Raw genomic sequence first — 16,732 nt, 5'->3', positions numbered from 1 at the left:
CAAGGGGGGCAAGGAAACATGAGCGAGGGCGGTTTATGAGGGAGCAGGGAGAAAGTGGAGTCGGAAGGAGGAGAGATTCTACGGCCTTCCTGAGCAAACGTGATTTTAAAAAAGCAATATAATTTTTTTTAAACTTACCTCGCCGTCGGCCTCCGAAGCGGCTAATGCGGTGAAATTGGGCGAGGGAGAAGCCCGCCGCGGCCGCGCACATCAGCCCCGGGACGGGTGCTGCAGGGTCCCCTGCACACGGGCATCGCGGCGCAGGCGAAGGAATGAGGAGGCAGGACCATCGTGCTCCAGGCACCAAATCCGCCCGCAGCGTTCATGGATACTGTTCAACGATGAAAGGGCGTGCAACCACGAGCCCGGCTCCGGGTTGGCCCGCGCCTGCGCCCTCGTCGAACGGGAGGGCGGGGCCTGTTGCTAGGCGGGCGGGGCCTGTTGCTAGGCGTCGCGAGGGCCGATTGGCGGCGCCGCAGGCCTTGGCATGCTGAGGCTGTGCGGTCACCGCAGGGCCGCTCTTAAAGCTGTGGACCTGGGCGGAAGTGCGGCGGCGGTGGTGGTCAGGCCTCGTCTGGGTGTTGGTGCCGCTGGCCGCTCCGACCTTTCTGCCGGTCGACCGCTCTGGGCTTCCTGGCAGCAGGGCCTCGGTTGGGGTCGCCTTGCCGTCTCGCTGACGTCTCGGCGCCTGAGCAACATGGCGGCACAGGATATGGCAACGAGGATGGTCTGGGTGGACCTTGAGGTCAGTCATTGTGTGGTCAGGAGTCTGTGAGAGAGAGAGAGAGAGAGGGGAGAAACAAAGTTTCACAGGGAGTCCGTTTATCGTGCAATTTGCACGTAAAATCCCAGGGCGGCGGGTTAAGGAAGTAGCAGTTTCATTCAGGTGCGTTTTCCTGAGTCACTCCTGGTTTGAGCTGACACTCGAAATAGGCTTTTTATTTTGCGCGTTTTCGGGTTACTTCAATTCAAACTAATGTAGGGCAAATAGAAGTTGTATCAGCTGGAAAGTTAAATCGCAATTTAGTCAGGGACAGGACAAGGCAACTGCAATTGGACATTTGGGTTATCTGCCCCATTTGTAGAAATTAATGATGCCTTCAGCGTTAAGGAGGATGATTGATACCCCTTCTACCTCTATTCATTTGAAATTAGTTGATGTGCTGGATGCTGCCAGATTGAGTAAGCATATTTCACTGTATGTGTCGAGCCTTGCATCATGCTGGGGTAGTTTATGCTGCAAATCCTGTTAAACGCTAATGTGGAAAGTTTTGAGGTGGAGTTTGAAAATGGATCAAATCTTGGGATGCACTCCTATTTGTCGATCGTGCATTTTTTTTCTTGAATGAAAAATCAAACAAAAAGGAGCTTTCTATTTTCTAAGGCTCATTGGGAATGAGTTCTAAGGTTGAGTCTTTGTTTAATCTAAAATTACACTGTGATCTGGACATTTGATTTCTTTCTTACATAGATGACTGGATTAGATATAGAAAAAGATAAAATCATCGAAATGGCTTGCATTATAACGGATTCCGATTTGAATATAGTAGCTGAGGTAAGGTGCATAAAATATGGCAGGATTCATCAGTGTGCATATTTCTTAATTCTTTTCAACTTTAATCTGAATCTTGAGTTTTTTTTTAATCAGGGTCCACACTTGATTGTTAACCAACCAAATGAGCTCCTGGATGGCATGTCTGAATGGTGTGCGGAACACCATGGAAAGGTATGTCTACTAAATGTGTTGACACTGGCAGTTCCGCACAGTTAAAAGTTCAGAATAGATGCTTTTTATTGACCTGCACTAATACAGGTATGTCATTACTGCATGAAATTGCCTTCTGTCTGCTGTAAGACAGACAAGGATTTGCCATTAGCTCCTCTCCCTGGGGTTGATGAGTAGCTGTGAATTCACCTCCATTTAAAGCCTATATTGAACCATCGGCAATTGAACTAGGTAGTAGGATCCTGCGATGGAGTGTTGTGTCTGCTCCCCAATCATCCTAGGTCCACACCAGTGGCTACCCTGCTGTTGCAGCTGTTCCATTTGTCTGCATTTTTTTGATACTGTCAAATCTTTCTGCCTACTTTTCTAATCAAACAGTCAACATTTTTCTGCCTTGTACAATGTATCCTTTTTAGATATAATTAAAGTCTATATTTAAAATTTAAAAAAAACTAGAGCGTGTTATTTGGTTTAGTGACCTCTTGATTCCAAATTTGTTCCACAAGATAATTAAAAACCTATGTCTCGCCGGCGGGGCCGCTCGCCGGCGGGGCCGCTCGCCGGCGGGGCCGCTCGCCGGCGGGGCCGCTCGCCGGCGGGGCCGCTCGCCGGCGGGGCCGCTCGCCGGCGGGGCCGCTCGCCGGCGGGGCCGCTCGCCGGCGGGGCCGCTCGCCGGCGGGGCCGCTCGCCGGCGGGGCCGCTCGCCGGCGGGGCCGCTCGCCGGCGGGGCCGCTCGCCGGCGGGGCCGCTCGCCGGCGGGGCCGCTCGCCGGCGGGGCCGCTCGCCGGCGGGGCCGCTCGCCGGCGGGGCCGCTCGCCGGCGGGGCCGCTCGCCGGCGGGGCCGCTCGCCGGCGGGGCCGCTCGCCGGCGGGGCCGCTCGCCGGCGGGGCCGCTCGCCGGCGGGGCCGCTCGCCGGCGGGGCCGCTCGCCGGCGGGGCCGCTCGCCGGCGGGGCCGCTCGCCGGCGGGGCCGCTCGCCGGCGGGGCCGCTCGCCGGCGGGGCCGCTCGCCGGCGGGGCCGCTCGCCGGCGGGGCCGCTCGCCGGCGGGGCCGCTCGCCGGCGTCAAGTGTACTGTATATTTCAAAACTGTGCATAGTATTCCAGATAAGACCTCAAATTATCATAAAACTTTTGTATTCTTGGACTTCAATCCCCTTTCCAACAATATTCTGTTTGTCACAACTATTTCTCAGGTCTGCTGACAGGTATTTTGCAATTCTGTAACATTTTATCTGTTAACAATACTAGGATCTGCCCATGCAAATGTTCCACATTTGTAATCTGATTGAAGAACCCTCACTGAGATAACCTAAAGCAAGAAATTACAACTTGAATGAATTTTGTACATAAAATAAATAAACCTCAAAATACAGATTAAAAGAGAAACATCTAAACTCTTTTAACCTGATTTTTGTTTTAGCATAAAACTCTGTAGTCATGAGTCATGAACAAAATGTGTTTTAAATGTCAGTTATAGTACGAAACCTTCCAATTGCATTTGCCTTTTATTGGAACCTGTAATTGGATATTTGAAACTATGTTGGTCATCAGTTTATTGCCACACTGTAGTAGCACATCTTGGAACCAGTATTTAAGATGGCCACAACTGTGTAAGTTTATCCAAGATACCTTTCCTGTTTAAAGCTGGCATCCCAGAGGTCTTGAGAATGTAAGTGACAGGGGGAAAGTTGATTGGTAATCAGAAGAGGATAATCCTAGATTGGTGGGCACCCTCACTTAGAGAGAAAGCAACAGAAGATATGGAGACACTCTAACCACAAACAAGGTGATGAAGGAGACTGGAAGATTGAAGGAGCCATTGGGGGAATAGATCCCAAAGGTAAGGAAGAAAGGAAGGCTGGGGCTGAGGAAAAGTTTGTGCAAAATGATTTGTGGTTGCGTTGAGGGAATCAGCAGAATTCATCTGCATGGAGTTGGTATCTGCAGTTGAAACTGGTCTCCAGTTATCTTGAACCATATGGTTAAGTCTAGATCATGTGTTAGCAAATGTGCAATGGCTATCCCCCATAGAAATAAATCACTTGTGGCCATCTTCTACAAGCAGGCCCTCCATACCAATCAAGCACCTACTAATACACAAACATCTCAAGGTGCATGAGAAATATTGTACGTGTCTTGTGTAAGAGCAGACGTGTTAGCCCCATGGGCCTATTCCTCTATTCATTAGGCCAAATGTGCATCTTAATATAATTTTCCTGCCCTGTATCCATGTATATCAATTTTTAAAATGTAGACATGCAGCCCTTCCAACCGCACAATTAACCTACAACCCTGTACATTTTTGAAGGGTGGGAAGAAAACTGAGCACTCAGAGGAAACCCATGCAGATACTGGGAGAACGTACAAACTCCCCACACGCAGAGCTGGATCTTGTCCTCTATTCTGGATGGATGATGACACCTGGATTTACTTTTTAATACTTTGAAGCATTCATACTTTTGTCATTATCATCACAGCAGAATCCCAGTCTTTGGTTTGACTGTGGGAATGTGATGTGGATAATAGAAGTAGAAGGTGAATGTTAAGTATTAAGACTACAAAATATTTTTTCCATTATGTTTAAAAGTTGCTGCAAAATCATGAACAGTATGAATAAATATAAACTCTACCAAGAATTTGTACTTCTGACTTTAAACAATAAAGATGTACTTTTTTTAAACTTTGCAGTCCGGTCTTACACAGGCTGTGCGGGATAGCAAAATCAACCTGCAACAAGCAGAATACGAATTCCTGTCCTTTATACGCCAGCATACTCCTCCTGGACTCTGTCCTCTTGCAGGTATTAATAAAAATATTCTCTAACTTGCAATCCTTTCATTCTGCTAAGGTCATTAATTTAAAGTAACAGTGAGTAGAGTAATAGGTGAACTCTTTATGCCATTAGGGATAAAGAATCATTTGGGTAGGAAAATAAATAACCTTCTCAGTGGATGAGACTAGAGTAATTCTATAGTTTTCCCAGTCCAGTACGGGACCTTTGACTCAACTCGTCCATGCTGACCAAGTTGGCTTTCAAGGCTAGTCTTGTCTTTGCCTCAATAGGCCTTTTCACACCACCACGTAAAATGGGGATTCCTGGGAAATGTTCCCAGGAACCCTCCTGTAAATTAGTGGTGTGACAATGTCAGCCTGGGAAAATTATCCGAGTCACCCTCTCTCTCCTTGTGGTGTGAAAAGGCAAATGGCCAAACAGGGGGAAAGTTGTGACATCAGTGCTTATGTGTTGCATCACATAGGCAATTAAATTAAAGAATCCTACTACCTGACAATGGCAGGGCACTTCAGGACATTGCAATGGTGGCTTGATGCAGGATCAATGGCTGTCCTTTTACCCATAATCTCCCACTTAGCTGAAACTGTTGTGCATTTCCCAGAGCGATTCTAGCTGCTTGAAGGATTATGAAAAACTAAGTTGGCCATTGATCCCACACTGTGCTGCCATCACGCATCACGACATGCCGAGGTTGGGGGGGGGGGGGGTGGTGGTGGCGGCAGATAAACAGGTGGGGGAGGGAACTTTTACTTCTGTGAGTGCGTCATCACTGGGGTGTGACCTTCCCCCACAAATTGCCAAGGAGGGCAAATTAGAAGGAATTTAGACTGCAGTGTGAAATGTTCAGGAGATCCTGCCTTCCCGGGAATTTCACCCTGGTTCAAGTAGGATTACCGCTCACCGGTTGTGTGAAATATTCTACTAACCTACACATATCCATAATTTGTCTCAATATTTTTGAATGTCACGCCTGCTCCTCTGGCATCGGAACACAAGAAGTGGGACCTGGAGTTGCCATCCAGCCTGTTGAGCCTATTCTGCCATTTAATTGATGATCTGGGCATGGACTTGATGCCATTTATCAGCCTTTTTCCCCATTACCTTTTTTTTTGTCCTGCTGTACAAAAACCTAATTCTCCTACTATAACAATATCTAACTGTCTTAATGAGGAGGTTTCTGCTGCTTCCTTAGGCAGAGAATTTCCAATTCCGTACTATATGGGGGAGGGCGGGGAAAGTAATTCTTGCTCGTCTGTTCCAAATCTATTCTGCTGTCTTTCAAGAGCATAGAAAAGTCAAAATGATGCAGTGTAACATAGAAAATGTAATGTTTTTAACTTCTAGGAAATTCAGTCCATGCTGATAAAAAGTTTCTTGACAAGTATATGCCACAGTTCATGAGGCACTTGCATTACAGAATAATCGATGTCAGCACCATCAAGGAATTATGCAGGTAAAATTTTATTCAGTAATTTTGTACTTTGCACACGTGGCCAATATTATTATACAAAATAATAACGTCAATGTCTGGGTGTATCCCAGTTTAAGAGCACATTCATGTTGTGTAAATGACTATTAGTGAATTACTGCACAAGCATGTTGCTCATATGAAGCACACAAGATATTCAGACCTGATGGGTTGTAGTGGAAGAGATGGCTACCAATAATTCACTTGTCACACAAACTTTGTTAATCATGATTTTTAAGTTGCATGGTAAAGGTTACCTGTTTCTTCTATTGGTTCAGACTTGTTAACCCCTTGAGTCTATTCATTTGGCCAAAGCTAATTGAGTATTCCATCTAATTGCCTTGCTTTTGGATAAAATCTCTTAATAGAATAAAACTACTTTTAAAACTTGGAATTTTTGTGGAAGAGTAGTTCCTATCCAAGATTTCTTGCAACAGTGTTTTATGTTTGTGGTTGAATATTTAAAGCCCAATGTATTGGAACATGAATACTTATCTTCCTTTCATTTACCACTCTGAGCCAGGTTACTATATTTTTTAATGCAATAAACATTGTAAATTTCAGATAAGAATCTATAAGATGGAATAAGTTCAGAACCTGGAAGTCTTTACCAACAATTATTGAACAAATCTTTTTCTGGTATTTTGATACAAGTTAAAATTCAATTTAAACCTTGTGGCGGTACACAGCCTGATGGGGAACCGGCCCTGCTTGTATTGCCACGTGGCGGGGCAGCCATTAGGAGATGGTGTCATCAGGGGTTTCTTCTTGACTCCAGCATCCCTTCCAGCGCCCGCCCTGGGCAGCAATTATGACGTCACAATCCACCAGGTGACTAAGCTCATGCTGCCCTTAAAGGGGCTCACTGAATTTGAATAAAAACAGTCGTTAACGACCATCGGTGTGGTGACAGTGATTTACTTCAGCTCCTCAGAGTGTCACGTTGATGACCCCAACGGGCCGAGACGACCTTCTACCCAACCAACAATGGACATGGCAGAAGTTAACGCGGTAGCCCTCAAACTCTGGCCACATCGCCCATGGACGTGGTTCGGCCAAGCGGAGGCACAGTTCCACCTCTGCAACATCACGGCTGATACCAACAAGTTTTACCATGTCATGGGGGCCCTCGATCAGGACACAGTGGTGAGGGCAGCCCCTCAGCCCTCATGGATGAGATGCTGGCCTTGGCAGAAGATCACGAGCCGTGGTTCCTCTTCAGACAGATCTTTCTAGAACAGATGGCAGAGCACATTCGGCTCTATCTGTCTGAAGAGTACTTCTCCAACCCCTGCAAGGCAGCAACCCGGGCGGATGCCCTCTGGTGAGCTAAGCAGGAGAACGAGGCAGCACTCAGCCAGGTCTCCAAGCTGGCACCCTGTCATCAGCAAGATTCCCCGAAGAAGCCCAGTCATCGTGGTGCTTCTACCATCGGGGGGGGGGGGGGGGGGGGGGCTAAAGCCCTTGTGCCGCCAGCCCTGCGATTACCAGAGAAACGGCCAGGTCAACTGCCGTTAATGGCTGCGACGGTTGGCCTCATCTACATCCAAGACCAATCCATAGGCCATCGGTTCCTAATCGACACAGGTGCTGACCGTCCTTTGTCCCCCCCACAATACTGGAAACACACTCAAACCCCCGGTCCAACCCTGCGGGCTGCCAATGGTTCTACAATCAAAACCTTTGGCACTCATAGGGCACAGATCCAGATCAAGGAAGAGAAGTTCACTTGGAGGTTTGACCTGGCCTTGGTGAACACTTGTTGGGGCTGACTTCCTAAGGGCTCAAGGCCTGCTGGTGGAGGTGAGGGGCAGGAGGCTGCTCAATGCCCGCACTTTCTGCTCATTGCGCCTGGGCACGGCAGACGATGCCAGGTCGGAGATCGCCACAATCGCTGCCACTGAAGACTAATTCGCTGGGATCCTCCGTGAGTTCCCTGCCATCCTGGAGCCTTGCTTCAACATTGCCTTCCCTCGTGTGGTGGCTGTGATTTACTTCAGCTCCTCAGAGTGCCACAACCTTTTAACTTAAACTTCCACATAAAATTCAAACAAATCAATGTTGGGTTTTTAAAAAGCTCTCACTTGAGTGGGCCAATGATTTTTGTAACAGATATTGAACGTAACTTGACCAGTTTAATGTCATTGCTTCCTTAAAGTACAAAATTTTATATTTTAAGATGAAAGGAAAATATTGGTCAAAGACTTCTGTATTTCCTGTTAATAGAACATTTTGCACATTATTTCAGATTTTGAGTAAAGTTGATGCTTGGTCTTTAGAATTTTTTTTTCACCTGTTCTATTAATTGGAGAGGTGCTTCTGATTATGTATGATGGAATTTAGTTCACTGTTTTTTCTTAGACGCTGGTACCCAGATGAATATGAAGATGCACCCAAGAAGAAAGCTTCACATAGGTGAGTGATGGCTGCTTTAGCTATCTGGAGGAATAATTGAATAGAGTAAATTTGTTTGTTTGAAATATTGTGACTGATTTGGTTAAAACATTTTGATTATTTGGAAATTAGATCATGAGACATTGTGCCAAAAGGGGGTTGGGAAATCTTGTCTCCCCAATAGTTTTTTTAACTTTAAAATGAAGCAGATTTGAGTAACCTTGATCTATTTTTTTAAATCTGTACAGTTTATGCTTTATTTTGCAGTAAAGCCAGAAGAGTCACAAAAAAACATGAAACATATCAGAGACATTGTGTAGTAAAAAGATTGTATAATGAAAAGGCTTTTTGAACTGAAATGATAAGCACCCATTTTAATTTGATGGGGAGAAATAAAATGTGGGTTTTTTTTAGTTTCAAAGACAGCTTGGATTGAAAGCAACTTGTACACTGATCCTGATCCTTTGGAATTGTGATTTGAAACCTAGGACTTGTTTTCAAGAAAACTGCTGATCTAGAAGATGATATTTATTATATTAACTAATTCTGGTTTGATCTTGCAGAGCATTGGATGACATCCGGGAAAGTATCAGAGAGCTAAGATTTTATAGGATGCATGTATTTAAAGAAAACAGAGCAGAAGAGAAGAAAAGAAAAACACACTTAGAAAATGGTGACAACAGCAAGAGAGAGACTGAATAAGATGTCCCAAGAAACTCCACATATCTGAAATGGTCATTTGCACAATTCTTGCTCTTTGTTGGAGCACTTAAATATGCAATATTGTTTGTGACAGTTAAAATTAAAGTCTAAAATTTCTTCCATGTTTAGTTTTAATCTTTTGATTGAACAATTAGAATGAAACTTTAGCATGTTATTTTTTTATTTTAACTGGAACCATAAACCTGCAGTTGCATTAATTTAGAACATTGCTTTAAATTTGAACATTGCATTAACTCCTCTATTTCTGGGGAGAGAAGATGGTTTTTGAACTCCAAATTGCATGCTCAGTGACTTGTTAGTGTTTTTGGCTGAACTCAAACTATTTTTAAATTATGTTGAAATGTTTGTAACATGGATAATTATGCAGAGATTGTTTATTTGGGCCTTTTGCATTGACTGTTTCACTCAGCCTCCACTTTAATATATGCCATGTAATTTTTTTTAAAACCGTATTCAAAATTAAACTCTGTCTGTAACAGCAAATTTGTTTCTTTTGGCCATCAATTTGACGTTTAGAAAAAAGTTCTGACAAAGTGCAAACATTTTCCATTTTTAACAATTTGGGAAGCATCTGGAGTTGCTCCTTCATTTTAATGACCTTTCATCAAAAACAAAATTCTCTATAGAAGTAACCTTTTGTAGACAGTCTGTCAGACCTCAAAGGATTCCTGTACCTTTTGTAATGATTTATTTTTGAGGAAACCTATTAAAGAATTTGGATGTGTGGGAGAATATAACCCCAAAATAATTCATCAATTTTTCACTAGAACTAAACCATTGTCTAATGCAATGAGGTTTCCAAGAGGCACTGGAATTGACCTGAGAGGCAGACCAGGTGGTAACAGCCACTTTGGGTCCTAAGTGTTTCTGCACTGAGGACTGGAGAATGCTGTTTTCTTGAGTTGTACTTGTACAATCAGATGACAAACAAGTCGGGAAGCTTTGGAGAAAAAAAAAAGTAACCTTTCAAGCTATTTTTTAAGTTGAGAGTTTCTATTTTTTTAAATCTAATTTATTTAATTTCTAATTTGATTCTGATAGGAAGTAATTGTCTATTGATGCTGTTTAAATGTGTACAACAAAATTCTTAGTGTCTATTATCTAACTTCTGACATCTGAGTAGTTTGGTAGTGGTTCTGTTACCACCCATTAGGGTCCAGATTCTACACACCCTTTTGAGTCATTGGGTTCATTGGAAAATTTTGATTTATATTAAAAAAAAACAATGAATTATTATGAAATCTATTTGCTTGACCTTTATTTTTGGCTTTGCACTTAATTAATTTTACCTAATGTTCCCTTTAATATTCATTCTGGAATCTAACATGTGTAAAAGGTTAAATTACATGTAGGTGCTCTCTGATTTTACTGATAGATTTGGTTTCCAAGACTTTAATAGTTGTTCTGAGCACTTTTACTTAAAAGTTTGTAAATCAGAATTAAGTAGAAGGAGGAGCATATATTGTAAGAACTATCACCATTTTGAGATTTCTTCAACAGCTTTAGAAAATTCATATTAGATCTGACCTTGCTGGGTACAGTAAAACCCATTATCTGGAATTCAACCAACTAGAAATCTCAAGCAACTGGCAAAAAAATTGAAATAAATATAGTTTTAAGAATTAAAATAAAAATACAAATAAATAAAAATGTAAATAAAAGTTTTAAATTGTGCAAGTAAATGTTCTCTGTAGTAGCACATAAACCTTTGGTGAATATGTTCAGCCAGTAGAGTGCCTTGGTTGTGTTTTGCTTATCGCAGCTGTTTGAATAAAACTGTATTTGAATAAAATGGCTTTGCCCAGGATGGACAGCTACTCGCTGTTAGGGATTACTCTTAGTGTCACCTTATCTCTGCTTAGTAAGAGCCTTTATTAGTAACGCTTTATCTGTAAACTTGGAGGGGGGGGGGTAATTATGGTGGCTATAAAGATCGTGTTATATGGCGAGCTCTCCACTGGCCACCGAGACAGAAATGCATCAAAGAAGAGGTACAAGGACTGTTTAAAGAAATCTCTTGGTGCCTGCCACATTGACCACCGCCAATGGGCTGATATCGCCTCCAACCGTGCATCTGGCGCCTCACAGTTCGGCGGGCAGCAACCTCCTTTGAAGAAGACCGCAGAGCCCACCTCACTGACAAAAGACAGGAGGAAAAACCCAACACCCAACTCCAACCCACCAATTTTCCCTTGCAACTGCTGTAACCGTGCCTGCCTGTCCCGCATCGGACTTGTCAGTCACCTACAAGCCTGCAGCAGACATGGACATACCCCTCCATAAATCTTCGTCCGCCAAGCCAAAGAAAAGAACAATTAGAATAGTGGTTAGCGCAATACTGTAACAACTCAGCTACCAGGATTCAAATTTAAATTTTGTAAATTACAGGAATTACCTGATTAAAGTGAACTTTACATAATTAAGAACTTGAATACTGATTTTTTTTCAAATAATTTACATTTCCCAGTCTTTTGTCTTTTAAATTGTTTATTCTTTAAAATTTCCCATCTAAAATATTCTCCTCTTGAGAAAAAAACAAATAAAGCAATTAAGAAGCAGGGTTCTAATTTGATCTTAAAAATCACTGATAAAGTTTGAAAATATTTTTTCCAATTTTTTTTTAAATTGGGACAAGCCCAGAACATATGAATGAAACCTCAAAGATTTTACATTCGTCACATAATGGATCAATATCAGAATTAAAATGAGATAATTTGACTTTAAATGTATGTATTCTGTGCTCACCTTGAATTGCCACAAATAATGCCATGCACAGAAAGAGGTCTCATTAATCAGATTAAGAATAGTATCCAATCCTCATCCGAAGGTGATAAATTCAAATTGAGTTGCCTTCATTCTTGCTCTTGCAAGGCTATTCTTAAATCTAGCAAATTATTATTGTAAATAATTGATATTAGGCCTCCATGAGAGACAGCTGTAAATCAAGAATGTTTGTCTTAGGAATTCATGGGAAATTAGAGAGTTTGGAATGAACAAAATTTCTGACTTGTAAATATCTTTAAAAAAAGAATGTTTGATAGTTTAAATTTTACCACCAATTATCCAAAGGCAGCAAATTTATCTCAAATAAAAAGATCTTTAAAACATTTAATACCAAGTCTATGCCAATCCCTAAAATTTATATCTAATGAAGAAGGTTGAAAAAGATGGTTCGATATAATAAGGCTGGCAAGAAAAAAACCCTGAAATCCAAAAAACTTTTATTGGATTCATTTATCTCTTCTTACACACAGCAAGGAAAACTGTCTTTTAAATAAAACTGGATTGTCACTTACAAATTTTAGATTTTATTATTGGGTGGTCAATATACATAATTTGCTCTTTTCATTAAATTTTGGTAAACTAATTGACTGCCCTTCTTGGATAGAAATGGAATTGAATATTTCTAAAAATTAATTTACATTGGCAATTTTAGGGACATTTTTACTCTTTATAAATTGACTGACAATCCAATAATGAGACAAAGGCTGAGAATATGGGCACTAATTGGTAGTGCAAAAAATAAACTGCACACAGCATGAACATGTAAACAATCAAAATAACTGGAAACAGATAACGAATGTAAACAAACTGTGCAATGCAGGGAGAGCAAAGAAAATCAATAAAGTGCACAAGTAAGAGTCCTTAAATTAGTCCCTGATTGAGTTTGTTGTTGAGGAATCTGATGGTGGAGGGATAGCAGCTGTTCCTGAACCTGGTGGTGTGAGTCTTGTGGCACCTCTACCTCTTTCCTGATGGCAGCAGTGAGAACAGAGTGTGTGCTGGGTGGTGTGGTCTTTGATGACGGCTGATGCCCTCTGATGACAGTGTTTCCTCTAGATGTACTCATTAGTAAGAAGAGTTTTGCTTGTAATATCCTGGGCTGTGTCCACTACATTTTGGAGGCTTTACATTCAAGGACATTGGTGTTCCCATACCAGACTGTAATGCAGCTGGTCAACACATTTTCCACCAAACATATGTAGAAATTTGCCAGTATTTCTGATGTCATACCAAACCTCCACTAACTCCTGAGGAAGTAGAGGCACTGGCGTGCTTTCTTCTCAATGCCATTGGTGTGTTGGGTCTAGGGAATATCCTCCAAGATAGTGACTCCTAAGAACCTAAATGTGCTCCCCCTCTCCACCTCTGATACCCCAATGATTACTAGATTGTCCACCTCTGGCTTTCCTTTCTTGAAGTCAACAATCAGCTCCTGAGTTTTGATGACATTGAGAGCAAGGTTGTTGTTTTCAATCTCCATCCAAAATGTTGACTCATCCCCATCCTTTATACAACACACTATCATGGTATCGTCGTCAAATTTGTATATGGTGTTATTGTCATACCAAGCCACACAATTGTAGCTGTAAAGTGAGTAGAGCAGGGGGCTAAAAACACAGCCCTGTGATGTTCCAATACTGATGGAGATTGTGGAGAAGTTCTTACCAATCTTCCCTGATTGTGATCTGGAGGTGAGGAAATCTATGATCCAATTATGCAGTGGGGTGTAAACTCTCAGGTCTTGGAGTTTGCTGACTGGTTTGAGGGGATGATGGTGTTAAATGTTGAACTGTAGTTGATAAAGAGCATCCTGCTGTATGCACTTTTGCTGTCCAGATGTTCCAAGACTTTGTGTAGGACTAGTGAGATGGCATCTGCCATAGACCTGTTGCTGTAATAGGCAAATTGGAATGGATCCATGTCACCGCTTAGACAGGACCTGATATGTTTCATCACCAGCCTTTCAAACTGTTCATCACTGTTGATGTAATTGCTCCTGGTCAATAGTCATTAAGGCAGGTTACTGCACTCTTCTTGGGCACCGATATGATTGACGCCTGTTTGAAACAGGTGGGTACCATGCCCTGCTGACTGAGGTATTGAAGATATCCATGAATACATTTGTAAGTTGATCAGCACAGATCGTTAGTACTTGGCCAGGAACTCCTTCCGGGCTGGATTCTTTCCTTGGATTCACTCCACTGAAGGCAGCACACACGTCATCCTCAGGTACGGACAGAGTGGGATCATCAGGGGATGTGGGGTGAGGAGGGGTGGTTCTTAGTTGTTACTGTCATCAAATCCAGCATAGGAGATGTTGTGCTCTTTTGAGGAGAAGCTTTGCCCGGATTTGGGTTTGTAACAGGTTATGGCATTTAGGCCCTACCACAGTTGTTGGGTGTTCCTTGTTTTTTTCCCATTTTCATCCAGAATCTCCACTTTGCCCAGAAGATAGCCTTCTACAGATCATACCAGCTCCTGCTGTACAGATCTGGATCTCCAGACTTAAATGTCTGCCATCTGGCTCTCAGCAGGTTCCAGATTTCATTGTTCATCCAGAGCTTCTGGCTGGGGAAAACCCTGAATTATTTGGTGGGGACACACTCATCCACAGCTGTTTTGATGAAGTGTTTGAAAGCCTTGGTGTACTCATTCAGATTCTCAGCAGAGTTCGGGAACAATTAGGATACAACCTACAGAGCCATTAAAAGAAATACTTTTATTCATGATGCTACATCATAGACCAGCAGCAACAAAAATTAACCAAGACAATGGTATCATCAAAAAAATAATTTTTATTAATAAATATTAATAATATAAAATCTTTCTTAACCCCAACTATGTGCAAATGTAAGAGAGTGAGAGTGAGAATGAGAGAGGATTCTGAAAAGTCAATTTCAAAGTTCAGTCTTATAAATCTTTTTTGTTTCATTATGCACTAACAATCCTTTAATTAAGTTTGGGACTAAATGGTTTTTGTAAACACTAACACAGGAACAACAATGGAAATTTCACTAGAACAATGGCAAATTCAAAACAGTTTTTAATTAAACTTTTAATAACATAACATTTCTATATGACACAACTTTTAATGGATCTCTGTCTTTCTTTGGTATAACTGTTATCAATGCTCTTGAAAATGACTCAGGAAATAAACCTATATCTGTAGCTTGTTTAAGTACATCCATGTACACCAGAAACAACAAATCATGAAATTCTTTGTAAAACTCTGTCGTAAAACTGTCCTCCCCGGGCAATTTTCCACTCGACATAGATTGTAGTGCCTCTTTAATTTCAAAATCCGTAAATGGATTATCCAACAATTTTATATCATTCTCATCCAAGAAGTGTAAATTCAACTTTGACAAAAATAAATCAATCTGTTTGGTATCTGCGGTCCCTTCGGATGCATATGAATCCTGATTTTAAAAAGCACAAAATTCCTCATTAATCTCTTGTGGTTTATAAGTAATACCTGAATTTCCTCGTATTGCATTAATTGTTCAAGAAACTTGTTCGGTCTTCAACTGCCATGCCAGTACCTATGTGCCCTTTCCCCTAACTCATAATAATGCTGCTTTGATCTCAAAATCAATCTCTCATAATTATGTTTGCTTCGTATTATAACTAAGTTTCAAATTTCATTGCATTTTCCTGAACCTTTTTCTCCAAAACTGCAATTTCTTTTTCTAACTCCAAAAGCTCTGCCTTGTATTGCTTTTTCACTTTAGCCGTGTAACTAATAATTTGACCTCGCAGATATGCTTTCAAACCATCCCACAAGGTATATTTGCTGTGCACCAATCCCGCATTCATCTCTAAGAAAAATTTCATCTGATTTCTCAAATACAAAATAAATTCAGATCTTTTTAACATCTCATTAAACCTCCAATGACATTATTTCCACACAGGAAATCAACAACAAAGAAAGGTTTGACAAAATTCTACTCTTATACTCCGCACCTTTAACCCTACCTTGTAAATGAGCTGATACCAAAAAAAGATCTATTCTAGAAAATAACTCGTGGCGAGTAGAATAAAAATAATCTTTCTCAGTCGGACCAATTTGTCGCCATATTTCAACTAAATTCAACTCCTCCATCAATTCTATTACCCTTTTCGCCATCTTAGTTTTCTTGACAATTTTTGGAGATTTATCCAACAGTGGGTCCAAACAACAGGGGTATTACCCAATCATATCCTCTTGCAGGCCACTATATTGTCTTTTTATTTAGTTGTTTCTGCAGTTGTCACCCATGATACATTGATGCTGTTCTTTTATTTCAATAGTTAGTGGATTCAAGTTCCACTCACTTCGTTCCGAAATTTGGACACATCTTTCCAAGTGTGCAGCATTATCAGTTGATGTTGACTTGGATGAGATGTTAGAAATTAATGCATTAAGAAACTTTTTTTTGCTTTATAAAAAATATCTATTTTTGGCATGACAGTCACATTTCAGGTACCCGAAGAGACACTAGGCCTTATCAGAAGTAAGGGTATTGATGTTTTGGTTGTACAAACAGAGAAAGCAGTGGCATGGTACAACAAACTGGTGAAAGAGGGAACTGCTGTTGGAGGGACCTGCTGAAATATCCTGCTGTACTTAATGACTTGGTTTGACCATAGGAGAATGACTTGCTGTGTTTTCATGCCAAGTTTTAACATTCTCTAATTTTTTTTGATACAAGAAGAAAAATTTATAACATCTGTGGACTGGAAAGTAGATAATAAAGATGTTTGAGCATTTAATGTAGCTCAGTGTTCCAGAATAACTAGTTCAAAATTATTTGGACTGCAGTGAATCATTGTTTAATTTTTATTTCCTAATTGAATTGCTAAG

General features: G+C 41.5%; 1 protein-coding gene across 1 annotated transcript; it reads left to right on the top strand.

The window, feature by feature from the left end:
• Positions 1-441: 441 nt before the first annotated feature.
• Positions 442-9,588, top strand: smfn (small fragment nuclease). Its single transcript, XM_069894582.1, has 7 exons — positions 442-745; positions 1,472-1,555; positions 1,649-1,726; positions 4,415-4,526; positions 5,865-5,973; positions 8,350-8,403; positions 8,946-9,588. The coding sequence occupies exons 1-7, from the start codon at positions 488-490 to the stop codon at positions 9,082-9,084; spliced, it is 834 nt and encodes a 277-aa protein (XP_069750683.1). The 5' UTR covers positions 442-487; the 3' UTR covers positions 9,085-9,588.
• Positions 9,589-16,732: the final 7,144 nt, after the last annotated feature.

Source organism: Narcine bancroftii, chromosome 8 (genome assembly GCF_036971445.1).
Source record: "Narcine bancroftii isolate sNarBan1 chromosome 8, sNarBan1.hap1, whole genome shotgun sequence".
Classification (NCBI taxonomy): Eukaryota; Metazoa; Chordata; class Chondrichthyes; order Torpediniformes; family Narcinidae; genus Narcine; species Narcine bancroftii.
Note: the sequence above shows the minus strand (reverse complement) of the source record. Positions and strands in the feature narration are given on the sequence as shown.